The following is a 24,166-nucleotide window of genomic DNA, read 5'->3' on the forward strand; positions in this document are numbered from 1 at the left end:
TATTTTCACTAAATGTTATTCAATTATATTTATAGTTGTATGGTCCACTACAATCATTGACCAAATACATTCCTTTATCTACAACGTATAGCTTAAACTACATTTTACTCTGTTTACTAACGACGTTTTTCTATGCTTTTTGCATTATTTTTATACAAAAGTTTTGGCAGAACATTACGAAAAACGGTTCTTCCTGAAAATAAACCCAACCGTAATATATTAGCCTATCTGTATAACTTCACATTTTAATCTTCACTTTATATTAGTCTAATAGTGCTTCAAAGATATTTGTTTATGGTATATGTGTATGTATGTATGTATGTATGTACGTATGGTAGGGTAATCCTAGTACAGTATTTGTGTAGCAACAAATATCTTAGTCGGGATAAAATTTCAATTTTAATATATCACATTTAAAATGTCCCAGAGATGAAATACAGTATGTCTAAATGCTAATAAATTATATGGTGAAGTCAACAAATAAAAAATACATTTTTGCGTTCATGCCAGACTTAGAATGCTTCGCAGTCACTGTTCTGAATTTGTTTCTAATTGCTTTTCCACTCTAGCAATGAGTCATACGTGTGAAAACACAATTAAGTAGCGTGCAGAAATGTAACTTGTTGAATTCCTTTCCTAGATATCCAAAGTTTTATCGGTTCAAATCTGTAAGGAATGTATTAATCTGTGTTATTTTTAGTTTGTGGTTTGGAATTTTAACATATTTTACTTTATTGAGTCGAGAGCTGTAGAGAATCAGTTCGCAAATAACGCGCAAAATTCAACAGTAATTAAAAGTGCTGCGGACAGGCGTGTCCTGCAGTACCGGTTTCTTCCGCTTGGCGTCTCTGCGCCTCCGCCGGAGCCCTACAGTGTTTATATCAGCATGCAGCCGCTGGCTTTGCTCATAATGACACAGCCACGGTAGTATGGCGAGCGTTGCGAGAGCCGACACTCTATTTCACCTATCAATGGAGAAAAGAACACCATGCTTGGGCATCCTGCGCCTTTTATTTATTGCATTTTTTCAGGTTTCACAGGCCAACAAACAAGGTTGGTGTCGCTTTCCCCCGTCTGTGTACTATTTTTGGAAATCCTTGTAATAAGTATTGATACATTGCGGTGGTTGGGTTGGCACTGATAGCTAGCAAACAGGCTGGCTAGTTAGCTCGCTAGCTTGTGCCGTGGGCTGCCGAGTGAACGGGGCGATTGTCAAAACGTTAGCCTTGTTAGCCAGGCTAGCAAGCTCCAGTGCCGTTCTGTAACGTATCCTCCGTTTACACATCTCATCTGAATACAGTGAATATAGCGACCAAATTAACTGATAACCTGGACCCCCCCCCCCCCTTTTTTTTTTTTTTAATGTTCTCGTACCGACAGGTTAACACGCAATATTGGTCAGCTAGGGAGATATTTTGGTACCTGGCTAGCGGTAGCTAATTTGCATGTCCGACGAACTGGCGAGCGCCGTTTTTTCCATTAAGGGAAAAAAAACACAAAATTTGTCCCATGTCATAATGGAGCTGATCGTCCGTGTTGTCGTAGTCGGTGTCCACCAAACTGACTTATTCGTGTCTCATGTAAACTAGCTAGTTAACTTTACATTGGGACCTTGGACCATGCACACATTCCTTCCAGAGTTGAACGCCTTACACGCACAATTCCTCGGCAAAACGTAGAAATTTAGACCGAGGCTTTTTTCTGGGCCTGGACGGATTCGGCAATGACACTGTCAGTTTCAAATACCGATTTGTTATAACCGGCATGTAATGGCAAGAGCAAGATTTCAACAGTTACCCTGCAAATCAATTCACTCAACTGCACTTCAGATATAGAACATTTTTAAATGTGTTCGGTAGAAAATGGTACCGGGTTTCTGATAAATTGTCTTCATTTTTTTTAAAGGGGTTAGCTAACTAGCATGCTAGCCAGCTCGCCACGAAAATGTCTTAGCTAGCTGCTAGCGTCTTCAGTGTGTGTTTATATATAAAACTTAGTACTTGTGGCAATTTTAAGTTGTTGATGAGTCCTTAAGGTTGTATATGCCAATTCGTAGCCAGTTCAGGGTAGAGGTGTGTTCTTCTGTAGTAATTCTTAAATATTTTACAAATGCCTGAAGTCCCAAACGGTTTGCTTTAGGTTGGTTTTGAATAACAAAATTGCAGAGTGGTTAACTTTTTTCAGCGTGTGTCATTGAGTTGCTGCTGTGTTTGCTTTGTTTTAAAGATGTTGGCGAAGCTATGACTGTTCGCGGAATATTTTATGTTTTAAAAACTGAAACTCTTTTGGTTAAAACTATGATGCAACTAACCAAATCTAAAAAAACAAAACAAAAAAACTTTAAAGTCTATGCAAGGCCATGACACACATTGACAGCTACCTTGTTATTCACGTGCTGCATATCTCTAGGAACTTTGTTTGCTACCATGGTAGTTCTCTATCAAAAATGTTCACAGGTTACTTATTTGGAATATTATCGTTGCGTCCATACAAATCATCAAAGTCAGCTGCGGACCATTTCAGTATCAGGAACGACAATGACGCCTTTAATTTTCTGTACTGCATTTTTTTTTTGCAAGCAGTTTGAAAGGTGAGAAATACTGGCTTTGGGTTAAACTGAGCAGCTGACCCTGTAGTATTGGTACATACAACATGGCTGTTAAGCAGCAGTCTGAATTAATAGGAGTGCTGCCATTATAATGGTAGTTTCTATGGAACTGTCTTGTGTGATCTGTTATGTCTTGTAATTTCACCAAAGGGGTTTTCCCTCTTGCTTTGCAGCCATTTATAAACACAAACGTGTGGAAGTGTCACTGGTTTGTATTGGCAAGTCTTTTCAGCCATCGAGATTAATATCGGTGATCTCACCTGTCATATTGTAGGTTTAAATGTTTTGTGTGAGCACCTGTTGCACATCTTAGCCATGAAATGAATGTGTATAGAATAGACTTAGAGATCGTATAGACACCTTTGCAGTACCTTGTAACAGTAAGACAAGGCAGTTTTTGTAGTCCTCAATTCAAATGGGACACAGTTTTGCCCTGGGGTATAAGTCATAGATATGGTTTAAAGCCCTCAACTAAGAGTGACAACTGTTTCCCCATTGTTTCAGTAGGTTTGTGGGCTTAGAATGCTTGTGGAAGAGCTGTCAACAAAACGGTGCTTGAAAAGCTTAGACGTTTAATGACCAAAGCTGTCTCCAGTTTCTCGATGGCATCTGAAATATCATGCTGTCATGATAACACAGTCAAGTATCTGTGGCCAACAAACTCTTGCATGTGGTAGTAGGTCCTGTAGGTCTGCGACCAAATGTGACCCAAAGCTGGCCTGGACATATTGGCTGCACTTAACTTGAAGGATTACTTTGGCATTTGGGCAAACCAAAGTGCAAAGAAACCCTGAAAAGTCTTGGAGTAATTCTGTCTTTGATTGTGTAAGGCATCTTTGACGGGAAGGTGTCTAGGATGTGTTTTAAAGGGTCAATGGTCGCTTTCAATCATGGGTGAATTTTTGACCTTGCACAATAACGGAGTTATCCATAGAAATTCAGGGCCATGCAGAAATCTATTCAGCTCATCTGCTACCCTAAAGATTTCATGAAAGTAGTGTTTTAGGATGACAATCAAAAAGTTAGTAAAAATCTAAGTGGTGAGGTGGTAGCTGGTTCTAGAGTAGCTTACCGCAGGAGTGTGCTTATTTTCTGACAACTTTTATTATTTATGAAAATGCGACATATCTGACTGTCTGTGTCTGATTTTGTATTTCTGTGACAGTCTTCCCAATGATTATATGCAGACTGGAACTCTTGGAATGCAGCAGTTTATAGTAGAGGAATCCCTGTTGGTTACCTGAGTACTTCCACATGAACAGGTAGAGTAACAGAAGTGCGTTTGGACTTCCAACATATTGCTTAAATGCATTGTAGAAGTTTGCAAACAGGGTTTTGGAGATTTCAGAATTCAGCATTTACATATGCTCAAGCCAAATGCTGTCCTCGTTTGTAGGTCACTTCTGTATTTTCTAGTCAGTGGTGTGAGACGCCTGGGAAGCCTTTCTGTCCTTGGGTGAAGTAGGTGTGCAAATGTAGATAAAGTGAATAGTTTCTGTTTTTCTAATGGAACAGAGAGTCCCTGATGGTTTGGACCTCTTGAGCTTAGTGCTTAGGAGCTTGTTTTAGGTCCTTCCTTTTTATTGGTGTGAAGTATGGTGCTCAATGCACACATGTGCCTTGGTTGAGTCTTGAGCAGGCACTTCTGGCCAAGTTTGTGAGGGTAGTTGAATCTTCTCAAATGTAGACTGGTGCACCTAGACTAAGGTGTTTTTTTTTAAAGCTTCTTTTTGGTCTCCCATTTCTCCTTATGTTTGGGATGCATGTTCATGCACCAGCTTTGATTTGGATTGAAATAAATTTGAAGATGTTTGTGAAAATGTCCTTCATAGACAAGCCAAAGCAGAAATCTAGCATTATGTAAAGTGCAAAAACGTACATGTACTTGTACTGTGTCTATTTTTTTAACTTAAGTATTTATAAAATGTGAATAGACTGAGTCCAGACCTGTGCAAAAAATGGTGAGTTTTACTGGCGTACACAATCATTAAAATAAAGGAAAGTTTTATGTCTCGTCAACTTTCTTCATCCATACTGGCACACAAAAAAATGAGTCTTAAGGAAGAGAAATTGTTTGTAGGAGGTGAAAGAGTCAGAAAAGTGTGGTCCTTGATGTCATAACAGAGCTTAGATTCCCCCCCCCCCCCATAGAAAATAACTGCCCAGGATGATTCTAACTGAACAGATTTTAAGTTAAAGCTAAGCCAGAAAATGAACACCAAGGTTAATCTTCTCAAAATGTTTTTTCAGCTTCACCTCTTTCCATCTATAGCTGTTAATGTGTAATATGTAAGCATGTTAATGTCTTGTTTTAGTTGTATCAAATACTCCAGAGAAACCATTTTAATAGTTAACATGGTCTTTGGAGTCCATGTGTGCTCTTTTTATCAAAAGGGACAAAACTGAATTGAAAGCTTCTGTGTGTCACTTCCTTAAAAGGTCAGTTGGTTTCTTGTTTTTTAGATCATCATGTGTTCTTTTACTCTTCTGAATAGGAAGCTGAGTGGCATCGATTCATGTGCAGGATATGATGCCGGCTGTTTTTATGGCTCTTATCTGAATGGATAGCATGATGGTTGACAGTAAAGACGTCCACTAAAGCAGTGATTTGTTTTTATTCGGTGTTGAGAACGTGATATTAGAATTGAGAACGTGATATTAGAATTGAGAACGTGATATTAGAATTGAGAACGTGATATTAGAATCTGACTTCTTGACCAAGTTATTTTTAGGCCGATTTTTTTTTAATTTTTTTATTATTTGCGCAAAAATAATAAAATAAACTGTTTTCTTTGGGTGCTGTTGCAGCATTTGGGGGAAGGTGCTTAGATGTTAACTCATACAGTTGTGCTGGACATCAGCCTCTGAGCATGCATCTTGCATGTTTTCATATGAAAGCTGAAAAAGATGCTCATTATGATTCAGTCCTACAGACCTACAGACTTAACTCTTGATGAAGATGGGTGGGATGATGAAGTTTGGCAGCAGTTCTGTATGAAAGCCTGTAGGTGCATAGCAGAGCCCCGGTCTTTCCTGTGTGATCTCCGGAAGTGACGTGTCTGATCAGAAACAAAAAACGGCTGTTTCGTGGTTACTGTGCAAATGTGTTTTTGCTATGGTCTATTGTTCCAGTGACAGCCATGCTTTGTATTTTAATTGCGTTAAAAGAAGTGCAGTCTTCATTTCTAGCATTCTTTTTTTAACTTTGCGGGTCTTCACAGATCATAGGCTCTCAGAGGAATTGGATCAGAGCCATAAAGTCTGATAATGGGCTGTCTGTTGGCCTTTTAAGTAACATCTCAGGTGCTGAAGCCCTCATGGTGAAGTTCTCTTGGTGTTTCACATGACCTTCGCTTGCATCGCCAGTCCAGAGAAGATGTGATATTTGATTGAAGGTGAAGGGAGTGGTCCCAGTTTGCATTTATAAAAAGATACGACTGCTTGACTTTTTCTAATGGGCAGACTAAAGTATTCATACAACATGTTTACACTTTTCTTAATGGTGTTGTAGGCTTGTGGGAGAATATTTATATTCATATTTACGGGGTCCACTGAGAGACCTGGATATCTCCAAGAATCTGTCAGACTTTCTTGTAAACAGGATTTGAATAAATCTGGTTCAGTTTAACTCTGTCCCAGTGACAGTCTGAAGTGTGTGTGACAAGCTGGGGGTCTGCTATCAGTAGCCAAAAATAAACCCCGTCTTGATGTCTATGAAATGTGGGGTCCGTTCACTGTACCGGGAAGTGTGGCTCTTAAGGTGTGTTAGGGTTGTGGTTGAGGACATAGAACCAGAACCTGCCACCAGTCCAAGAGAAATGTGTAATATCCTCAAACAGTACTTTTAAGGAGTTTCTCCTGTAAAATAATCAAGCTTTATACAGGAAACTTATATCAGGCAGGATAAAAGTATCACGTAAACAGCAGAGCATTTCACATCTGCAATATTTACGATTCACTTTCACAGTTTTCCCTCAGTTCTGACCAGGCGAAGCGAGTGTAAGATTGATGGATTTACACCGATGTTAGGATCATGCTGCTCCTGCTGATTCCACTCCCTCTGGTGTCCCAAGTCCCTGGATAAGTCAACAGTTTCCTCCAGTGGTTCGCTGGCTATCTCTGCTGCCCTTATCACTCTGCTCCCTTCTGCTGGAGCTGCCCAGATACCTTAAGGGCTGCTGGTGCAAATGACCCAGTGAAAAAGAAGATAAATCAGAGGAGCAACAGAAATGCAGCACACAAAAGTTAAATTGCAGCACTGCTCCTGCTGGATACCTGTAGGAATCCCAAGGACATGCATCACAAATCAGAAGTTGACTTGTATGAATTAATTTTTTTCCTTGGTTGATATGTTTTGTTTGACTTGGAAAGGTCAAAATTAGGGCAGGAAAATGCAAATGGTACAATGTGGTGCATGCTTGCTTGCTTACCGGACATCAGCTTCCTGTCCTCCTTTGGAGATTGGTGTTGTGGAATGGCTGAGTGGAGGAATGCAAGATGTCGGAGTAGACCATTATTAGGGAGGATGAGAGCATTTTAAGCGCAAATGGCTGCCCGTTAGACACCCCCCACTCCTATCTTGTGTCCAGTCAGTTGCGTTGACTCCCCCTACACCTGTCAACATCTGAATTCCAGCAGCTGCTTTGTCGGGTGACTTCTAAGGAGAGGAGAGCTGAACTTCCCTTCATCGCCCACTAGTAAGTCAGTCAGTGAAGTCTGCCTTCCTTGCCATAGGAGTCGGTAGCAGTACTGTGCTTCAATGACTAACTGAATGTGATCAGCTGTGAAACTAGAGTACATAGTATCCATTTTAATCATCATTGCTCACATAAAGGACATCTATCTCAGTGAATCTCAACCAAATTTGGGTCACAGCAAGTTCTGAAAGGGTCTCGAGGTAGAGTTGGAAATGTAAGCATTTTAAAACCAGCTAGCTCCTATGCTGATCCACGATCAGATTTCCCTGCCCCGATTCTAGAATTAACTTGTATAAACAGGTCTTGGGTCTGCAAATGCTTTGCGCAAAACTAGTGAACACTCAACCAATCCACAAAGCCAAACCACAGATGCTTAATTTAAAATTCACCAGTATATCTAATCAGGTTTGTGCGATAGGCATCGATTGGTGTAAATTGTCAAGTGCACTGTGTGCATGATCATAAGGTTAATTTAAACCTATACTTGATATAGGGTTGCAGCTGAGCTGGCATGGAAACTATTGGGTTGCAGAGCAAAATGGGTTGACAACCACTGCTCTGTGTTCTGTAACACTGGCCACTTCTGCTTGTCATTTAGTTGCTGTTCTGTGTTTGGTGCATTAAAGTGGCTTAATTCAATACGTTGCTGCAGGTGAACATCTATATTCTCCAAAGAGCATGTTTTGGAGAAAAGAGTGAACCAAATGTGTTTCCATTTTTGTTCATTACAATGGACTTGCATGGGGCTCGGGAGGCCTGCAGAAGTGGAGTTTATCAGAAGCTGGAGGCCTGTCTAATTTCACATCTCCCAGCTCCAGCCTTATGTACCCACTGTTTTGAAATTAGCTATAAGGTTTTGGGCTGTTGGAATTGCACTGAAGCACTCGTTCACTAGCTTTTCATCTGCCCATCAGTGTCTTGAACCAAATGCATTCTTTTCAAGACAAATATCTGGCAGTTCTTTGCTCTGTCAGATTACCAGTATTACTTGTCTTGTCCACAAAAATATTCTGTTTACAAACCTGTTGCTTTGTTTTCAGCTTCAGTGGCCCTAGTTCACTCTCGCCCTGCCTTTCTCCTCTGTCTGATAGCCTGTCGTCGTCCCCGTATGGCTGGTCCACAGAACTCAAAGATCTGCCCATCCCCCAGCACCTGTTAGCACTCTTGGCACTTGCTAATGCGTCAGGTCACTTGTTCATTCTCTGCCCTCCCATGATTGGGCGAGCTGATCTTCAGCATGTGATTCTAACCTTCTAGCTGTATTTGCATGCCAGTAGATAGTGTTTGGAATCATTAGTTTGCATGTATGTCACTTTGTTCCCTTTCTCCTTCCTCTGGTTGATTATCGAGGTTAAAATTCCAGAAAAATAAGCAAAGAGCACTCTTCAGTGTGGAGTGTGCTTTTTAATGGTGTTATAGAAGAAGGGTGTTAATGTACGGCTTTAAGTCTGTTAGCCATAAAACCTCCTATTACGCCACAATGGCTAATAATAGAACTTGGATAGAAGAGACCTGGGTAGCACTAGCTCCTCAGTTTCGCAGTTTGGAACGGCGGGTCATACATCCACCAGGCACTTCTGCCGGGGCTTTAAAGGGAACGTGCATTATGCTGAAAACAAGGACCACAGCCTGGTCTCCTGTGATCAGGCCCCTCCCCTCCCCACTGCTTAGACATGTGGGGCCAGGAAGCTGTCAAAGGCCGACCAGATTGATGCTGGCATAGTTCAAGTAAACATCTGGGCATGTTTGACAGTAATTTTGGGCATAAAATGGCAGATGGCAGTTTCACAACCATCGGTCCGGCTGCTTGATCAACACTGGTGACAATTGTGTGAGGCCTATTATTATACGTCAGATATTTGGCCAACCACTTCCTGCAATTGGTGTTTGTTACTGTGGTTTTGAAACGTCCGTCCTGATCATATTTTGAAAAAGACATGCGTCTCAGGTTGTTCCCCTTAAGCTTATGTCAGCTCACAACCTCAATGGTTGACAGTGGTGTCAATATTATGTGTATGTAGTGAATATGAAATGAAATGACTGAGTTTGGTTTTCACGAGGACAGTAATGGAGCAACCTGCACTACTGTGCTCTCTTCTATGCAATGATTTGTTAAATACATTACAAGTATAATGAGCAAAACCTAATGTGAATTCTTTTCTTTTGACAGCATTCATCCAGTCAGACACAATTTTAGAAGTCCTACATTTTGGCAATGGGGGCCTCTTGGAGGTAAGTTTCTGTTAGCGTGCGTGTAGCTTGCCTGTGGTCACTGTACGAGTGCTGGATGGAGCCCATCTCTTCAGCGCCAGGCTGTTTGGTGTAGCAGTGCCGGAGCCTGCTTCTGGGTGTACTAAACCTGTGGGTCCTTCCTGCAGGGGCAGTGGGTGGGCAGCACTTCGATCCGTGCGACACACGCGTACTTGTGACTGAATGAAGCTGTACTTCACTGCCATGAGCTGCTTGCTTGTGCCGCCTCCCCACCTGCACTGATTGCTTTGATCTCTAGACCTGCTCTCACCACCCGTGGACTCGGACGGGGAGGGCAAGCCGTGCTCTTACCAGCTGCCGTCGGGCAAAGATCTGATGGTGCGGGCTAGATAAAAAGTCCTGCTCAGCCATGGATGTAAATGAGCTTTCAGGTTGCTCTGTGCTGGGGAATCATGGTGGTAATTCAGCCACAAACTGCTGAAATGACATTTTTTCAGCTCCTTGATGCAGTTGCTGTATATTTGTTTACTCTAGATTTACTCCATAGTTGTACAGTCAGCTCAGTATTGCATTTGCTAATGTGAAATGTGGTTCATCTAATTTTGTTTTATCTTTACAGACAGAGTCTGACCTTGACCTTGGTTCATATCATCAAAAAAGGTAAGCTTTGGTGTCATCTGGTCACCCCCCCCCCTTTCCTCCTCTGCAATGTTGTGTTAGTGGCTGAGCAGCTAAATTTGGACCTAGGATGAATAATGTGCACAAAAATTAGTCCATACCAGCTGGCTTCGAGTGGCCCTCGACTGCACGTCTTGTGGTTTCCTCCAGTGTTTTTGTGTAATATCTAATTTGAGGAGGACTGATTGCCCAAGACGTCCAGCTGGAATAGAGTGTCTGCCAGGCCTCACCGTGACTGGCTGATTTGCGGGTGGGCACATGTGATGGCAAGGTGTCTTTGGAGATGTTTTCAAAGCAGCCAGACCTGTGCCTGTGAGGCTGCGGCGATGGTCTTGCTGTGGCTGGGGAAGTAAAAATAGCCCCAAGCCTTGGGGAGGAGCTGAGAGCCCAAGGTGGTCACTCTCTCCCAGACTCAGGAAGAGCCCGACTGTCCAGTTCAGGGTCAGACGGGAGGGTCAGACGGGAGGGCAGGCTGCGTGGCCGATAAATGTTGACTTTGTCGCGTCTGCCCTACTTTTCCTGCACTGGCGCTATGTGAAGAGCGGCGTGGAAGAGCTCGCTCTGTCATGAGCAGGCAAGTCCAGCCGGCTCATGTCATGGGCTATGTTTCAGGGCCCTGGCTTGTATGCGTTGTAGCAAAGTGAGAAAAGCAGGTCAGCTGTGCCGAGCTGCTCCACAAAGACCGGATGGGGCTCCGTTCACCACAGGGCACGTGTGCATGTCCCTGTGCCCTGTCTGCATGTGGTGCTTATTGCTTATCACAGAGACACTTAGTGTGTTGACCACTGTGGGTGCTTTTCCACCACACCAGGTGAAAAGTACCAAAAGTACGGTACTTCAAGGTGTTGGTTTTCCACTGGCATAAAAACTGGTACTGGCCCCGAATGACAAGTCGAAGCAGGGAATTTTGTATTGAATTAAAAAAAATTACTGTAGTATATTACAAGACTGGATGATGTACCAACATCGCATGTTATGCACATGCAATTCTTACATCACTACTCGGCTAGATTAAGATCAGGCTTTTTCTTACTTTCACTTCTGTACAGACGTTATAGTGCGGGGGGGTAAAGTTTTGCTAAAATATTTTTACTCTTTCTCCTGTTGGTTTGGCACTTTTAGTACTGGAATGGAAACGTGAAAGTGCCCTACCGAAAGTTCCTTCCTTGGTGCAGTGGAAAAGAACCCTGTGTTCCGTGCCTTCCTACCCCCTTAATGCAAGCATTTTCAGGCTCTGTGACCCTGACCACAGGCAGACAGTCGAGTGGTACTTGTCCCATCTCGCTGCTGGTCTTTGGATCATCCCTCAAAGCATCGTCATTATGAACCCGTGTCTCGGCTCTGACTACCGCCTCCCCCATTCAGGCTGGTGTTGTGGTGGAAGCTTGGCCCTCGAGGCCTTACCAGTCAGATGTTTGGATTGCCACGCCACGTTTCTCCTTTTCAAGCTGAATGTGTCATTGTGGTTGACCCAGCCTTTCCCTGACTCCCTCCACCAGCAGCTGCTAACCTGAGGCAGGGCCTGATTCTACTGCTAAGGCTGGAGTTTTACTTGCTGGTTATCATGGAGAAAATAAAATCTCATTTATCAGTATTCAGTAAGCAAATTGACGCATCTAGGTGCAAATGTAGCATACAGTTATGAAGTGTCCTGTGCAGTGAGCATAATCGGCAGGAGGGCAGAGAAGCTGCAGTTGTCTGGCCGCTTGGTGCCGTGTTCTGAATGCATCTTGCCGTTAGAGGAAGTGAACATAAGAACATAAGCGGGGGATCTGCCACCCAGGTCTTCCTGCCACAGCTGGTCTAGTCTGCAGTCTGTGCCTCTGAATCCTAAGGCCCTGCCATGCTTCAGCCCTCATGCTTCAGGCCTCTGTGCTCTGACACTTACCAGAGGCACGCCACATCACTAGTGACTTACTGAGCACAAACTAGGGCTTGTTTGTTTGCTGCAGTGTCCTGAACCTGTCACGAACACGCCTGTGTGTGGATACAGCCCCCCCCAATTTCCTCGGAAGATGGGTCCATGTGCCCAACCCCCCCCCCCACTTCCTCTCTGTGGTGATTTGAAGAGTCATTGTCACTCTTGCTTTATTTCTATATTCAGTTTCCTTGCAGGTTTTGTGTGGCTGTGTTTTTTGTTCAGTATCTGAGAACCTGCAAAGTGAAGCAGATTTTCATTTCCAGAAGGAGTATATTTTTTTCCCCGTTTGTTTGTTTGTTTATTTAAATAATTTAGCCTGTACTCAGGATCATTAATGAGGCAGTTAAAGGTGTTCCCTGATTTAGGGGCAGCCTCCCCTCCTGCAGCAAAGCGGCGTGCCCCCCCTGACCTTCCAGCATCTCCATGTCTAACCAGTAAGGGTACTGGTTAGAGGTAGGGGGGAAATGGATACTACGAATCATAATTCTTAAATTATTGAAATTGCCAAAAGATTTTTAAATATCATTTTAAATTTAGGTTACCGTAATTTTTCTTTGTATGCTGTTAATATTTGCTCAGTTGCACACAGCACGGTCCCTTAAAATCAGGCCGCCTGGGACGTGTGAGCCTGGGACGTGTGAGCCTGGGACGTGTGAGCCTGGGACGTGTGAGCCTGGGACTGTGCTACCTGGGACGTGTGAGCCTGGGACTGTGCTATCGTGAATGAGCAAGCGTGTGCAGAGACATAAATAAACAGACACCTAGGCATGATTACTGCTATACGCTTCACAGTTCAGTGCGATTTCGGTACAGCAGGGAAGCTGTTCGAAATAGTTTCTTACTAGAACTACAAACACAATATAAGAGGAACTGCAAACCAAACATAAGGCAGCGTGTTGACGTGTGAATAACAGCCTCAGAAGCTTGATTCCACAGTAAAAATGTCTGTCCATCCATCATTCCATCCATTCATTTTCAATAACCGCTTGTCCTATTCATTGTTGTGGGGGGTCTAGAGCCTATGAGCCTATTCCAGGGACTGGGTGGAAGGCAGGGCACAATCGCAGGGCACAATCGCAGGGCACAATCGCAGGGCACAATCGCACTTGGACTGGGGCGGGTGGGGAACTGACCTACCTGGAGGAAACCCCACGATGACACCTGGTGCTTTAGGACGAGAGGGGCATGCAGGGCCCTCAGAGGGACAAACAGGCACGCTTAAGTCCGCTCAGAAATATTTGAAGTGATACAAAGTTATGAAATATAATAAAGTGAGACGATCATGAACTATAATAAACAATCGTAGGTAGTCCTAGTAATGATGACAAATTTATGGAATATAAGACAAAATTATGAAATGCCACAAACATTGATTAGTCCAAAGCGATACTAAATTAGGAAATATCATAAGTAGTCCCTCTGAAATGCTTAAGCAGTTGCAAAGCTATTGACACTCGGACGTGCATCATCACCCACCTTCACACGGACTGGGGAGCCCCTTCCAGTCCTGGCAGGAGACCAACACGTGAGTCCCGAGAAAGAGCCCGGCAATGTGCGATCTATCTCACGGCTCCGCTCCGGTCAGTACTGATAAGTCTCCTTTTCCCCAGAGAGACAAGACAGGTGTCCTAACTCTTTCTGTGTGAAACACATTATTCGTGAGAAACAAGTTATTTAAGTGACCAGTGAAAAAGATGTTTGTGCAGTTCAACCTTGGCACAATAATATTATGGGTGAATCATGGACGACGTATTAGAATTTCAGGATGATTAGTCCATACATGATCAGAATCAATCAATACCTCCGTCATCTCGTACGTATGTCTGCTAGGTGATATTGAACAATCACAACTTGTCCAGAATATTACCGTATTAGTTCTATGCTACGTGGGCGACGTAACCGTCCGTGTGTTCGTCTTGACACACGGGGAGAACATGCAAATTCCACACACACGTAGAACCCTGACAGAGACTTGAACCAGGGGTGTGACCACCGTGCCACCCCCAGTAAAAAAATAAAAAATAAAAAAAATATGCAAAATAAAAATTCAAAAATATGCTGCGTAATCTGTCATGATGAACTAAACCTTATCTGTGAATGGGTGCGTGAATAACTCACTACTGAGTGTGGTCACATGTCTGTAGTGATAAACACCCCTATAATCCACCCCCAATCCATTTTTCTCTGAATTTCCTGACAAAAGCACCTCAAATGCCACAGGGAGTCTAACTTGCGGAGGCCCCTTTCTGCCTTTGCGGAGGCCCCTTTCTGCCTTTGCGGAGGCCCCTTTCTGCCTTTGCGGAGGCCCCTTTCTGCCTTTGCGGAGGCCCCTTTCTGCCTTTGCGGAGGCCCCTTTCTGCCTTTGCGGAGGCCCCTTTCTGCCTTTGCGGAGGCCCCTTTCTGCCTTTGCGGAGGCCCCTTTCTGCCTTTGCGGAGGCCCTTTCTGCCTTTGCCGAGGCCCCTTTCTGCCTTTGCCGAGGCCCCTTTCTGCCTTTGCGGAGGCCCTTTCTGCCTTTGCGGAGGCCCTTTCTGCCTTTGCCGAGGCCCCTTTCTGCCTTTGCCGAGGCCCCTTTCTGCCTTTGCCGAGGCCCCTTTCTGCCTTTGCCGAGGCCCCTTTCTGCCTTTGCCGAGGCCCCTTTCTGCCTTGCTTTGGTCACACACACACTTGGATGGTGTCTCAAATGAATTAGTGTGTTGGATGTGTTTCCAGCAGCAAATCCGAGTTCAGTGTAAGACCTGAAAGGCCGTCTTTGTTTTATTAACTACTCTCCGGTGTTAGTGTAATTGTTTGGGAAACTAAAATGCCCTCGGGACCGGACTGTGTGTCGGCCTGGGGGGGGTTGCCAACTGGGATCTCGAGGTGTTTCATTGTATGGTGTCTGCTGGAACAAGCTGTACCAATGCACGCTACCTGAGGTGTGTGTGTGTGTGTGTGTGTGTGTGTGTGTGTGTGTTTATTTATATGTTAATATTCCTTAAACTTGCATAGTTTACTTGTTCACAGTAGGTGAGTTGATTGGCTGTTTAGTCTTTGGTATATAGAAAGTTACTTGCAGGTTGCAAACATCTGAGCCCTGTAATCGTAAGTGCATGTGTCCAAAGCACGTGTGAGCATGTGTGACGTGGCCGGCTGACATGGGGATCCCGGCAGTGATGTGGATGTCAGCGCCTCGCCTTTATCTCTATGGACTCCGGGCGTTTCTGTGCTGGGTGCAGCTTTACAGCCCGCGACACGCCGATCCCCGTGGGTGTGTCTTCCTCGGCAGTGGACCTCGCCCTTGCTGGCAGCCTCCTGACAGCGTTATGAAATGTTTATCTGTTAGCCTTCCACAAGCTGCTGCTCATTTAAAGCTAACATAGGTGTATTACAGTGCAAGACAAAGGCCAGGAATGCTAATTACACACTGGATAAATGAATTAATTAGCTGCCGGTTCATTCCATTGTTATTTGCATTGTGTTCTGCTGGTGTTCCTGAAATCGATGCCGTTTTAAAAAGCCATTTATTACAGTAAATGCAGGACTGTGGCATTCAGAGGATGCTTCAGTCCATGTGTGCTTTAATTAGCCTTTACCTGCCTGTTCTCTTGGCTTCACTCTTAGCCTGGAATGAGCCCCTGATACAGGAACGTGATCCATGGCGCCCATCTACCCAGCCGCTCGTATCTCTTTTTCAGAGAGACGATGCAGAGCTGAGCCCTTAGTTTCGGGCGGGGGGGGGGGGGCTTCCAAGATTGAAACTGCTGTTGCCCCTAGGCCAGTCGTGTTGACCCCCCCCCCCCCCCCCACCAGCATGCTAAGAGCTGTCAGATCCCACCTGTAGAGCCGGGCGCGCGCTGCTGCGTTTAGCGGCCCCTGTTTGTCCGTGGGGGGTTTAGCTGGATACTGGAACTCTGCCCGGGGGGGCTCTCCGGGCTGCCCAGCTCACACGAGTCTCCCTTCTCTTGCAGTTCACCCTTACAGCGGGGGAGCTGCAGACCCATACGGTTCGAGCCGCCCATGTTGGACTTCCACGAACAGTAAGGCTCGACCTCGCCTCTGTGCTGCATGTGCACCATCGTCCCTGCGGACTTTCGGCCTGCAGTTAATTCTGCATAGGATCTTCTACGGGGGGCTTTGCATGTAAACGGGGGCTCTGCTTCTATTGTCCCTGGGACTCTTAACATAACACTGTGTAGATGTTCTGGTTTTGTAGTACATGTCTCTCTCCTGTGGTCTGGTGTGTGTGTGTGTGTGTGTGTGTGTGATGTTGTTAAACAATAGCCACACTCACACACTTCCAGACAGCGGTCAGACCGCTAACAATAGGCAATAACAAAGTCAGAATCATATTCACATCATTTGTCACATTTCCACATAGGGGAGGGGGGTAAGAGTTGTGTTCATTATAAACAGAACCAGACATCAGTAGAAATAATTGGGCTTTGATGGGAGATCAGAGGAAAGGGGAGAGAAACTAAATGTGCCATCAGTAGATTTGAAAAAGACCTGGTTCCCATATTTACACAAAATTGTCCTTTTAAAAAAAGTCATTTTCTCTCATCATGTGTTGTGTAATTAATTGAATTCATAGCGATTTAGAGTTTGTCTAGTTTTCCAGTTGATGAGAGTGGCTTTCTTGGCAATAGCTGAGGTGACTAATGCTAATTTTGGGTCATGTGGTAGATGCGTGTGCGGGCAGAGCTAGTGGGGCGGGCCGGTCCTGAACCGGTGCTTTCCCAGAGCTGCGGAAGCTGTGTACGGTGCCATACGGCGTCGGTATAAGTATCCGCGTTGGTCGCACGCATCACAGGCTCACGCCAATCATTGGCTCATTCGCAGCTCTTCCAATGGCCCAGCCCTAGCCAGAGGTGGGGCTCGCTGATGTGACTCACGGTATCTGTTTAAGTGTCCGAAACTGCAGGCCCTCTGTGCTGCCGCAGCATGTCAACGCGTCCCGGGGGAGGAGGGAGCACACAATGGTGAAACTCTCCTGAATGTCGTGTCGCGTGCCGGTGCCCTGTCTTGTACATCCCCACCCGATTTCTTGTAAAATGACAGTCAGGATACACATTATTGCCCTGGTACACCTTCCTGTACCAGGTAAAAATAGATTTCAATGTCTGAGCTAGGGGTGGGCGATATAACCAAAATCTTCTATCACGGTAGAAGCAATTTTCTACCTCGATAACGATATATATCATCTGTCCAGCATAGCAGAAATTTTTCAGCTCGGTGCAAAAATTCATCACCTTGATGACCTGTGTCTTTGAGTATTTTCAGATGTAACATTAAGGACCTGCAACTCTCCTGTGTGCAAAGCCTGATTTAAATCTGAGTCCTGTATTGCAGTCAGCGTTCTGCTGCGCTGATAAGTTAGATCTCGCTGTCCCCGGGGGTGGGGGCTGTCCCCGGGGGTGGGGGCTGTCCCCGGGGGTGGGGGCAGAGTGACATCCTGCACTGCTCCATGGCCAAACACCGCTGCTGGACTCTGTGCCCTGTCCTCGGGCTGAGTGTCACCCTGCAACCTGCACCTCTTCTCAAGGCTCTGGAAGCGCTGCCTGGTTGAGCAACCTTTGAATTACCTCATTTTCAGATGGTACATTTCAGTGTGTCGCAATGATAGCATTGCGGCATTGGATTTAAAGAACACTTTATTACATTCTGCCCCTCCACGGTTGCTTTGATCCTTTTTGATGTTCTTGAGGAAATTTTAAATACTCATCTGCAGCAAATGGCCATGAATTATGTCACTGATTTATTTATTTTTTATTTTTTCTCTCCCTGTCTTCATTTCAGGCCTGTTGGGATGCCTAAGATGGAAAAGGTTCACTTACACAATCCCAGTTCAGAGGAAACTATCATTTTAATATCAATATCAGCAACAACTGCTCATTTTCATGCATCCTTTTTTCAGAATAGGGTGAGTATTTTCGGCCGTCCACATCCCGTTCTTCACTGTGGCTCGCAGACCTTGCCCTCTGTGTGACTTGGACGCTGGCTATAGCCAAACAGCCAGTCCAGCCGTAGCTGTAAACGTTCTGCTAGAATGTTAAGTTCCCGTCGGCTGGGCCTGGGGGCGAAGGCAAAGGCCCTCAGTATTTTATTTTTTTTCCCGCAAGACTGCTGACATTTTATCTAGTGCCTTGTTATTCTGTCATAAAACAAACTTTTGCTTGCTGTCAGCTCCTTTTACCTTTGGTCGTGGCGCTCGCTGGATTTACTACGACGTGCAGGAAAACAATCTTAAGCCCGCGAGTGTTCGACATGGGGGGCCCTCGAGACCCTGCTACTGCGCGGGATGTGAGAAGTGCTGCTCTCTCTGCTCTGAGCTCATTTCACATTTATCTGTTTATGACTGTAACCTGCCCCCTCACGTCACCACACAATAACGCAATAAATGGGTTTCTGTAGTTTCCCTCTGAAATCAAAACCGCATTCAGCTGGCTTGGCGATTCGCTGTGTCAAAGCAGACAGTGATGCCCTGTTGTAGTCTATAAGCAGGTTATGCTGGTTTTAATATTTATGTTGAAGTTTGTAAGCTGGTCCTTGATTTTTCTGGTCAGTTAATCTTCCAAATAAATGTGACTACTGAGGTGTGATGAGACTCCTACAATCTGTAAGCTTTAAAAGCCTCGTTTGTTCTTTGTTTTCTTTTAGGTAATTCCACCCGGCGGAAATACATCATTTGATGTGGTTTTCCTAGCCCGAGTAGTGGGCAATGTAGAAAATACTTTATTTATTAATACATCTCATCACGGGGTATTTACATACCAGGTAGGTGTGCAGACATCACTCGCTTTAGCCTTAATTGTTTGCCCCCATCCCTGTCTTTGACAACTTTAAAAACTTGTGTGTTTAAGGTGTTTGGGGTGGGCATACCAAACCCATACAGACTGCGGCCATTCATCGGGGCCAGGGTCCCAGTAAACAGCAGCTTCTCACCGCTGATAAACATTCACAACCCGCACAGCGAGCCTCTTCAGGTAACCGTCCGCCCGGGCGGCCTCCCTTCCCCGGGCCACAGCGTGCCGTGGGCTGACGCCTCTCTCTTGCAGGTCGTTGAAATGTACTCCAGCGGGGGGGACCTTCACTTGGAGCTCCCTACTGGCCAGCAGGGCGGCACCAAAAAGTTCTGGGTCAGTATTCGGCTTCCCTGCCCCGTCCTGTAGGTGTCCCCGTGCTCACAGCCTCATAGCCCTTAATTGATTTGGGTTCTTCTCGCGCATTCCTGGCCAGGAGATCCCTCCTTTTGAGACGAAGGGGGTGATGAGAGCCAGCTTCTCCTCGCGGGACGCGGACAACCACACGGCCTTTATCCGCATCAAAACCAACGCATCCAGTGAGGACGAGTTCATCATCCTGCCGGTAGAGGTGGAGGTCACTGCAGGTGAGCGTGCCGTCGCCGTGGCTCCACACGTCGCCGTTGGGTTTTGGCCAGAAGGGGGCCTGTCTCTGATCTGCCTTTTCTCCCCCCCCAGCCCCTGGAATATACTCCTCTACAGAGATGCTCGACTTTGGCACACTACGATCGCAAGGTGAGAGGCACTTTTCCAGCAAATGCAATCAGTCCCGGCTGTCTAACAGTAAGGACACCGATTATTATCACCTCGGAAGATGTCTGGTTATTTCTTATCAGTCTATTTACTCACCCTTGACTGTCTGCTTATCTGTCCGCATGTTTGTTTTGCAGATCGACCAAAGCAGTTAAATTTACACCTCCTAAATTCGGGGACAAAAGATGTACCAATTACTGTAAGTAACTAACTTTTTGTATTTTTGTTGTACATCTCGTGCTGGAGTGTCTGTGTGTGTCTGTGTCCTGAGCATTGTTTTTAAATGGTTTTTCCCCTGTATTCCAGAGTATACGACCAACTCCCTCAAATGAAGCAGTTTCCATAGATTTCAAGCCAGTTACATTAAGAGCGGGGGAAAATAGGTATACCAAAGTCGCAAGCATCAGTTTTGATGGTAAGCATTTTGGCAAACCGCGTTCTTTGTTCACTGTGTGATCAGGGGTGAGACCTTCATTAACGGAGCCTTTGTCTTTGGTCAATCTTAAGATCTGTACTCCTGACTCAGGACAACGACCTACTCACTCTGTGAAATGACGCATTCCCATAAGGACATGTTCTCTTAATAGGCTTTTAGATAAATACTGTAATATTTTCCGTTGTAAAAATCATTGCCTCCCCACAGAATATTGGCAGGAAAGGAATATCATATTTGCAAAGTGATAAACTGCATTTTTATCTTGGGCCAAAAAGGCAGCTGTATGATTCTCTAGCTAGATGGTTGCATGTGCCCCCCTCCCCTTTCATTAGTGCGTCCAAAGCCCGACGTTGGCCCCCTCCAGGCCCGAGGACGGGCTGGCTCTCACCGTGGCCCGTTCCCTTCTCTCTTCCAGCCTCCAAGGCGCGCCGACCGTTTCAGTTCTCCGGTAAAATTACAGTGAAAGCGAAAGAGAAAAGTTACTCCAAACTGGAAATTCCATACCAGGCGGAGGTTTTAGAAGGGTGAGTGTTTCACATGCACTTCGCCACAAAATCAGACCCCAGTTCCTCTTCATTTCTGTCATTCTGAGCCACAATGGATGCAGAGTGGCATAGGACAAAGGCCACTTGTCTTCAAATAGCTTATCGCTTACTGAGCTTGGTGTTGAGCATCCTTAGTTACCAAATGCTTATGCAGTGAAGCTCGCTTTTAAGTTAGCTTCAGGTTGCTGTGGTTTGCTCCTGCGAGATGAACGCAAGGTAATCGGTGGTCTCACCTGTGTGCCTGACAGGTACCTGGGCTTCGATCACACGGCCACCCTCTTTCACATCAGAGACAGCCCCACCGATCCGGTAGAAAGGCTAGTCTTCCTCACCAACACGTTCAGCTTCGCCATCCTCATCCACAACGTCTCGCTCCCAGAGGAGGCCAAGACGATGTTCGTGGTGGGTACCATCTGCAGCAAGATAAAGGCGGAATTTTTTTTTAAACCACCAGCTTCAACTTGTGCAGCAGTTTAGCGCAGTGTATAGATCTAGATGTAGATTTTCCTCCTCTCAATTGAACTATTTTTTTGCATAAATAACTGTCAATTTTTATATATTAATTTTTTTATTACTCGTTTGATCTCCTGCATAAAACATAAGGTTTTTCTGAAAATGATCTCACACTGGGCAGACATTTCTGTAATCTTGACCTTTGGTGAGAGAGGGGATTCTTAAACTGTAGACTTTGCCCAGACGGATTTGAATTTGGGGTGGCTGCATTGTGTTTTGAAGTTTTGGGTTCCTGTCCTTGAGTTCTATTGTATCTTCTGGCTCAGATCCACAACTTCAGCACGCCTGTCCTCGTCCTTCCCCACGAGTCCCAGAGCATTTTCACACTCTACTTCCAGCCGGTGCGTCCCTCCATTCACATCGACAGCAACATCCTGCTGATCACAAATGCCTCCAAGTTCCACCTCCCCATCCGGGCTTACACCGGCTTTCTCGAGGTACGCATCCTGCGGACCCCAGTCTCCACGCTTCTTCAAACAGGAAGCGTCTCCCTTGCTTCCTTCTGATTGGGTAATTTGTTGGGCAGAAAGAAGTTTATGGCGGTCAGCAGATTTTTTTGATCGAGGTCGGGGGTGTAGAAGAGCAGACTGCCGATTTTTCTGATTGACCTTTGACACGTGCCCTCATCCGAATATGCCCTGTCCCCACCAGCCCGTCGTTCTCCCCCCCAGCCCTGTGGAACATACCCTGGATTTCAGTGTGCTTAGCGCCACAGACGTAAACAGCCTTATCTTCGTCGTCGTCAACAGCAACCCCATCGAGGTGGGTGGCTGTCCCTCCCCCATGGCTCCGCGTTTTCCCGACCCCAGAACAACTGACCCTCCCTCTCCTGTGTTTGACCCCAGCTGAAGATAAAGTCCTGGTTTGTTACCGGGGATAGCCTGACCATGGATCTCCTCCGCGCAGAGTCTGGGAACAGGACTACGGCACTGTCCAGGACGCAGGATCTCCAGAACGCTTCAGCCTCCGACCAGCAAACCGTAAGTGTGTCTGAGCTGGTAAGGTCTCTCCATGAAAGCCTGTCTTGTTTACAGAGCCACGGTTATTTTCTGTGTATCTAATATTAAAGCTCCAGTCAGCTGGTTATTAGTGGTGATGTGTTATTTCTGTCTCTTTGTTCAGCCGGGTTGCCTGACCTGCACACACTCCTCCCCCCTTGAGCTCTCTAACACAGGCACCTCTTGTGATTCTCAAGGCACTATCTGCTGGTTTGTGGCCCCCACCAAGGCGCCCGTGCGGGGAGGCCGCGGCCGGCGGGGAGTGGGCGCTCTCGCTAAGGGCCGTACGTCTCCTTTCTCAGGTTATTCTGGCCTCCGGGTACTACGCTGTTTTCAGGGTCACTCTGGCTGCCAAGGACCTGGAAGGCATCTACGACGGAGCCGTGCACATCACCACGGATTACGAGGTGGGTCGCCGTGGCGATGCCGGCCGAGCTGCTGGCACCCTTCCAGGAAAGCGGCTGTCTGGTGGGCGGCGTGCACCATGTAATGGTGTCGATCCCTCTTTGCAGATATTAACCATACAGGTGAAAGCCGTCATAGCAGTGGGGACGCTGACCAGCTCTCCGAAACACATCTTCCTTCCCGCATCTTTCCCGGTAGGAGGGCCGTCGATGCCGGTTTGCAGTGAATCTGGGCTTTTCGTTAAGTCCCCTACAGGGTGCTCCCCCCCCCTCCTCCTTCTGCGTCACTCACATATCCCCAAATTCTCTCTCGCTGTGCCTTTCTAGGGGAAGACGGTGCACCATAGCCTGAACATCCTGAGCTCATACTCACAGCGGGTCAAGCTGCAAGAGGTGCGCTCCCTGACGGAGGATGCACGCTTCTACTCCAAGAGGCTGCGAAGTAACAAGGATGAGCTGGAGCCGCAGTGCAGGTCCAAGGTGGGTGCGGGTCCCCCGCCTGCCGGGTCCCGGGTGCGTGACACCCATCCTCACAGCGCCTCCAGCAGATTCCGCCTCTCACAAGGTGTTCTCTTCATCCCTCAGGTAGCAAATATTTATTTTGACGCTAGTTTGCAGTGCGGGGACCACTGTTACGTCGGCCTGCCGTTCCTCTTAAAGTGTAAGTAAACCTGCAGAGTGTGAAGTGCTCTGATTGGTGCGTGTGCATGTGTGCTGCTGTCATCTAGGGCCAACTGTAAGAATCCATGCACGAAATGCCCCAGAAGACTGACCGCCAGTTAAGCTGTTTGTGTTGTCGGGATTGAGGTTGTGAATCATTACAAGTCGTATTCCAGTAAAGACAGAACTGCAGAGCTGCGTGTGCGTTTCAGCTATGGGGTCTTTGTCCTCCTCTGAAGTCCCTTCTCCTCACAGCCGAGTCGAAGCCGCACGGCCTCTCGATGCAGGAGGGCGCCTGGGACGCCGATGTGGAGCTGCACCAGACGCTCCTTCGGCGCTGGCAGGAATTGAAGGACGGCTTGGGCCACGAGTGGGTTTCCGCAGCCTTTCGGGAATGAGCGTCTGCTAGCATGTGAATCCTGCAATGGTTCAGCTTGATGAGAAGCAGAATGGAACAGAAATAATGTGACAGCCATGTTTGGGGCTCAGCACCCTGTTAGTTTTAAGAGAACTTTATTCATTCTAAGGCATCTTACTCACGGTGCTTAAACATACCAACTATAAAGAATTCAATATAAAATAAGGAACACAAGTGGAATTCACTGCTAGTAAAATGCAAGTATAATAAAGGATTTAAAGAATGAGGTTTGTGGCTGGAGAGCGTGTGTGTGTGTGTGTGGAATGGATGTCATGTAATGGACAAAAACACAGGATAACTGAGCATGTGACTCACACTGTCCTGCTGCAGGGTCAGAGCCGTGTTTGAGGTCAACACTGACCTACAGAAAAAGGTGCAGACCATGGTGACGGCCCAAATGACATGGCCGTCCATAATCGGCTCGGCCCGTCAGATCATCTTCCCCCTGACCAACGGCAACAGCTCCTCTGTGAGTACGCGCCCCGCCCATGCTGGGGGGTGGGGGTGTGGAGCATGTCCCTGCCCGACCGACGTGCTTCATGGT

At 46.2% G+C, this 24,166-nt stretch overlaps 1 protein-coding gene across 2 annotated transcripts in view; it reads left to right on the top strand.

Annotated features, from left to right (window-relative positions):
• The first annotated feature begins 880 nt into the window (after window positions 1-880).
• Window positions 881-24,166, top strand: part of tmem131 (transmembrane protein 131) — a 30,901-nt gene continuing 7,615 nt past the window's right edge. For both annotated transcript variants that reach the window (XM_023800774.2, XM_023800775.1), the window contains exons 1-23: window positions 881-1,053; window positions 9,476-9,537; window positions 10,136-10,176; window positions 16,064-16,132; window positions 17,892-18,015; window positions 18,753-18,869; window positions 18,956-19,078; window positions 19,151-19,231; window positions 19,332-19,482; window positions 19,574-19,630; window positions 19,786-19,847; window positions 19,955-20,063; window positions 20,500-20,608; window positions 20,878-21,031; window positions 21,409-21,579; window positions 21,794-21,904; window positions 21,988-22,122; window positions 22,443-22,547; window positions 22,653-22,739; window positions 22,872-23,024; window positions 23,130-23,205; window positions 23,460-23,574; window positions 23,953-24,091. In XM_023800774.2, coding sequence (XP_023656542.1) covers window positions 930-1,053; window positions 9,476-9,537; window positions 10,136-10,176; window positions 16,064-16,132; window positions 17,892-18,015; window positions 18,753-18,869; window positions 18,956-19,078; window positions 19,151-19,231; window positions 19,332-19,482; window positions 19,574-19,630; window positions 19,786-19,847; window positions 19,955-20,063; window positions 20,500-20,608; window positions 20,878-21,031; window positions 21,409-21,579; window positions 21,794-21,904; window positions 21,988-22,122; window positions 22,443-22,547; window positions 22,653-22,739; window positions 22,872-23,024; window positions 23,130-23,205; window positions 23,460-23,574; window positions 23,953-24,091 — 2,475 coding nt within the window. In that variant the 5' untranslated portion in view covers window positions 881-929. The remainder of the gene's footprint in view (window positions 1,054-9,475; window positions 9,538-10,135; window positions 10,177-16,063; window positions 16,133-17,891; window positions 18,016-18,752; window positions 18,870-18,955; window positions 19,079-19,150; window positions 19,232-19,331; window positions 19,483-19,573; window positions 19,631-19,785; window positions 19,848-19,954; window positions 20,064-20,499; window positions 20,609-20,877; window positions 21,032-21,408; window positions 21,580-21,793; window positions 21,905-21,987; window positions 22,123-22,442; window positions 22,548-22,652; window positions 22,740-22,871; window positions 23,025-23,129; window positions 23,206-23,459; window positions 23,575-23,952; window positions 24,092-24,166) is intronic.

This window comes from Paramormyrops kingsleyae, chromosome 1 (assembly GCF_048594095.1).
Source record: "Paramormyrops kingsleyae isolate MSU_618 chromosome 1, PKINGS_0.4, whole genome shotgun sequence".
Lineage (NCBI taxonomy): Eukaryota > Metazoa > Chordata > Actinopteri > Osteoglossiformes > Mormyridae > Paramormyrops > Paramormyrops kingsleyae.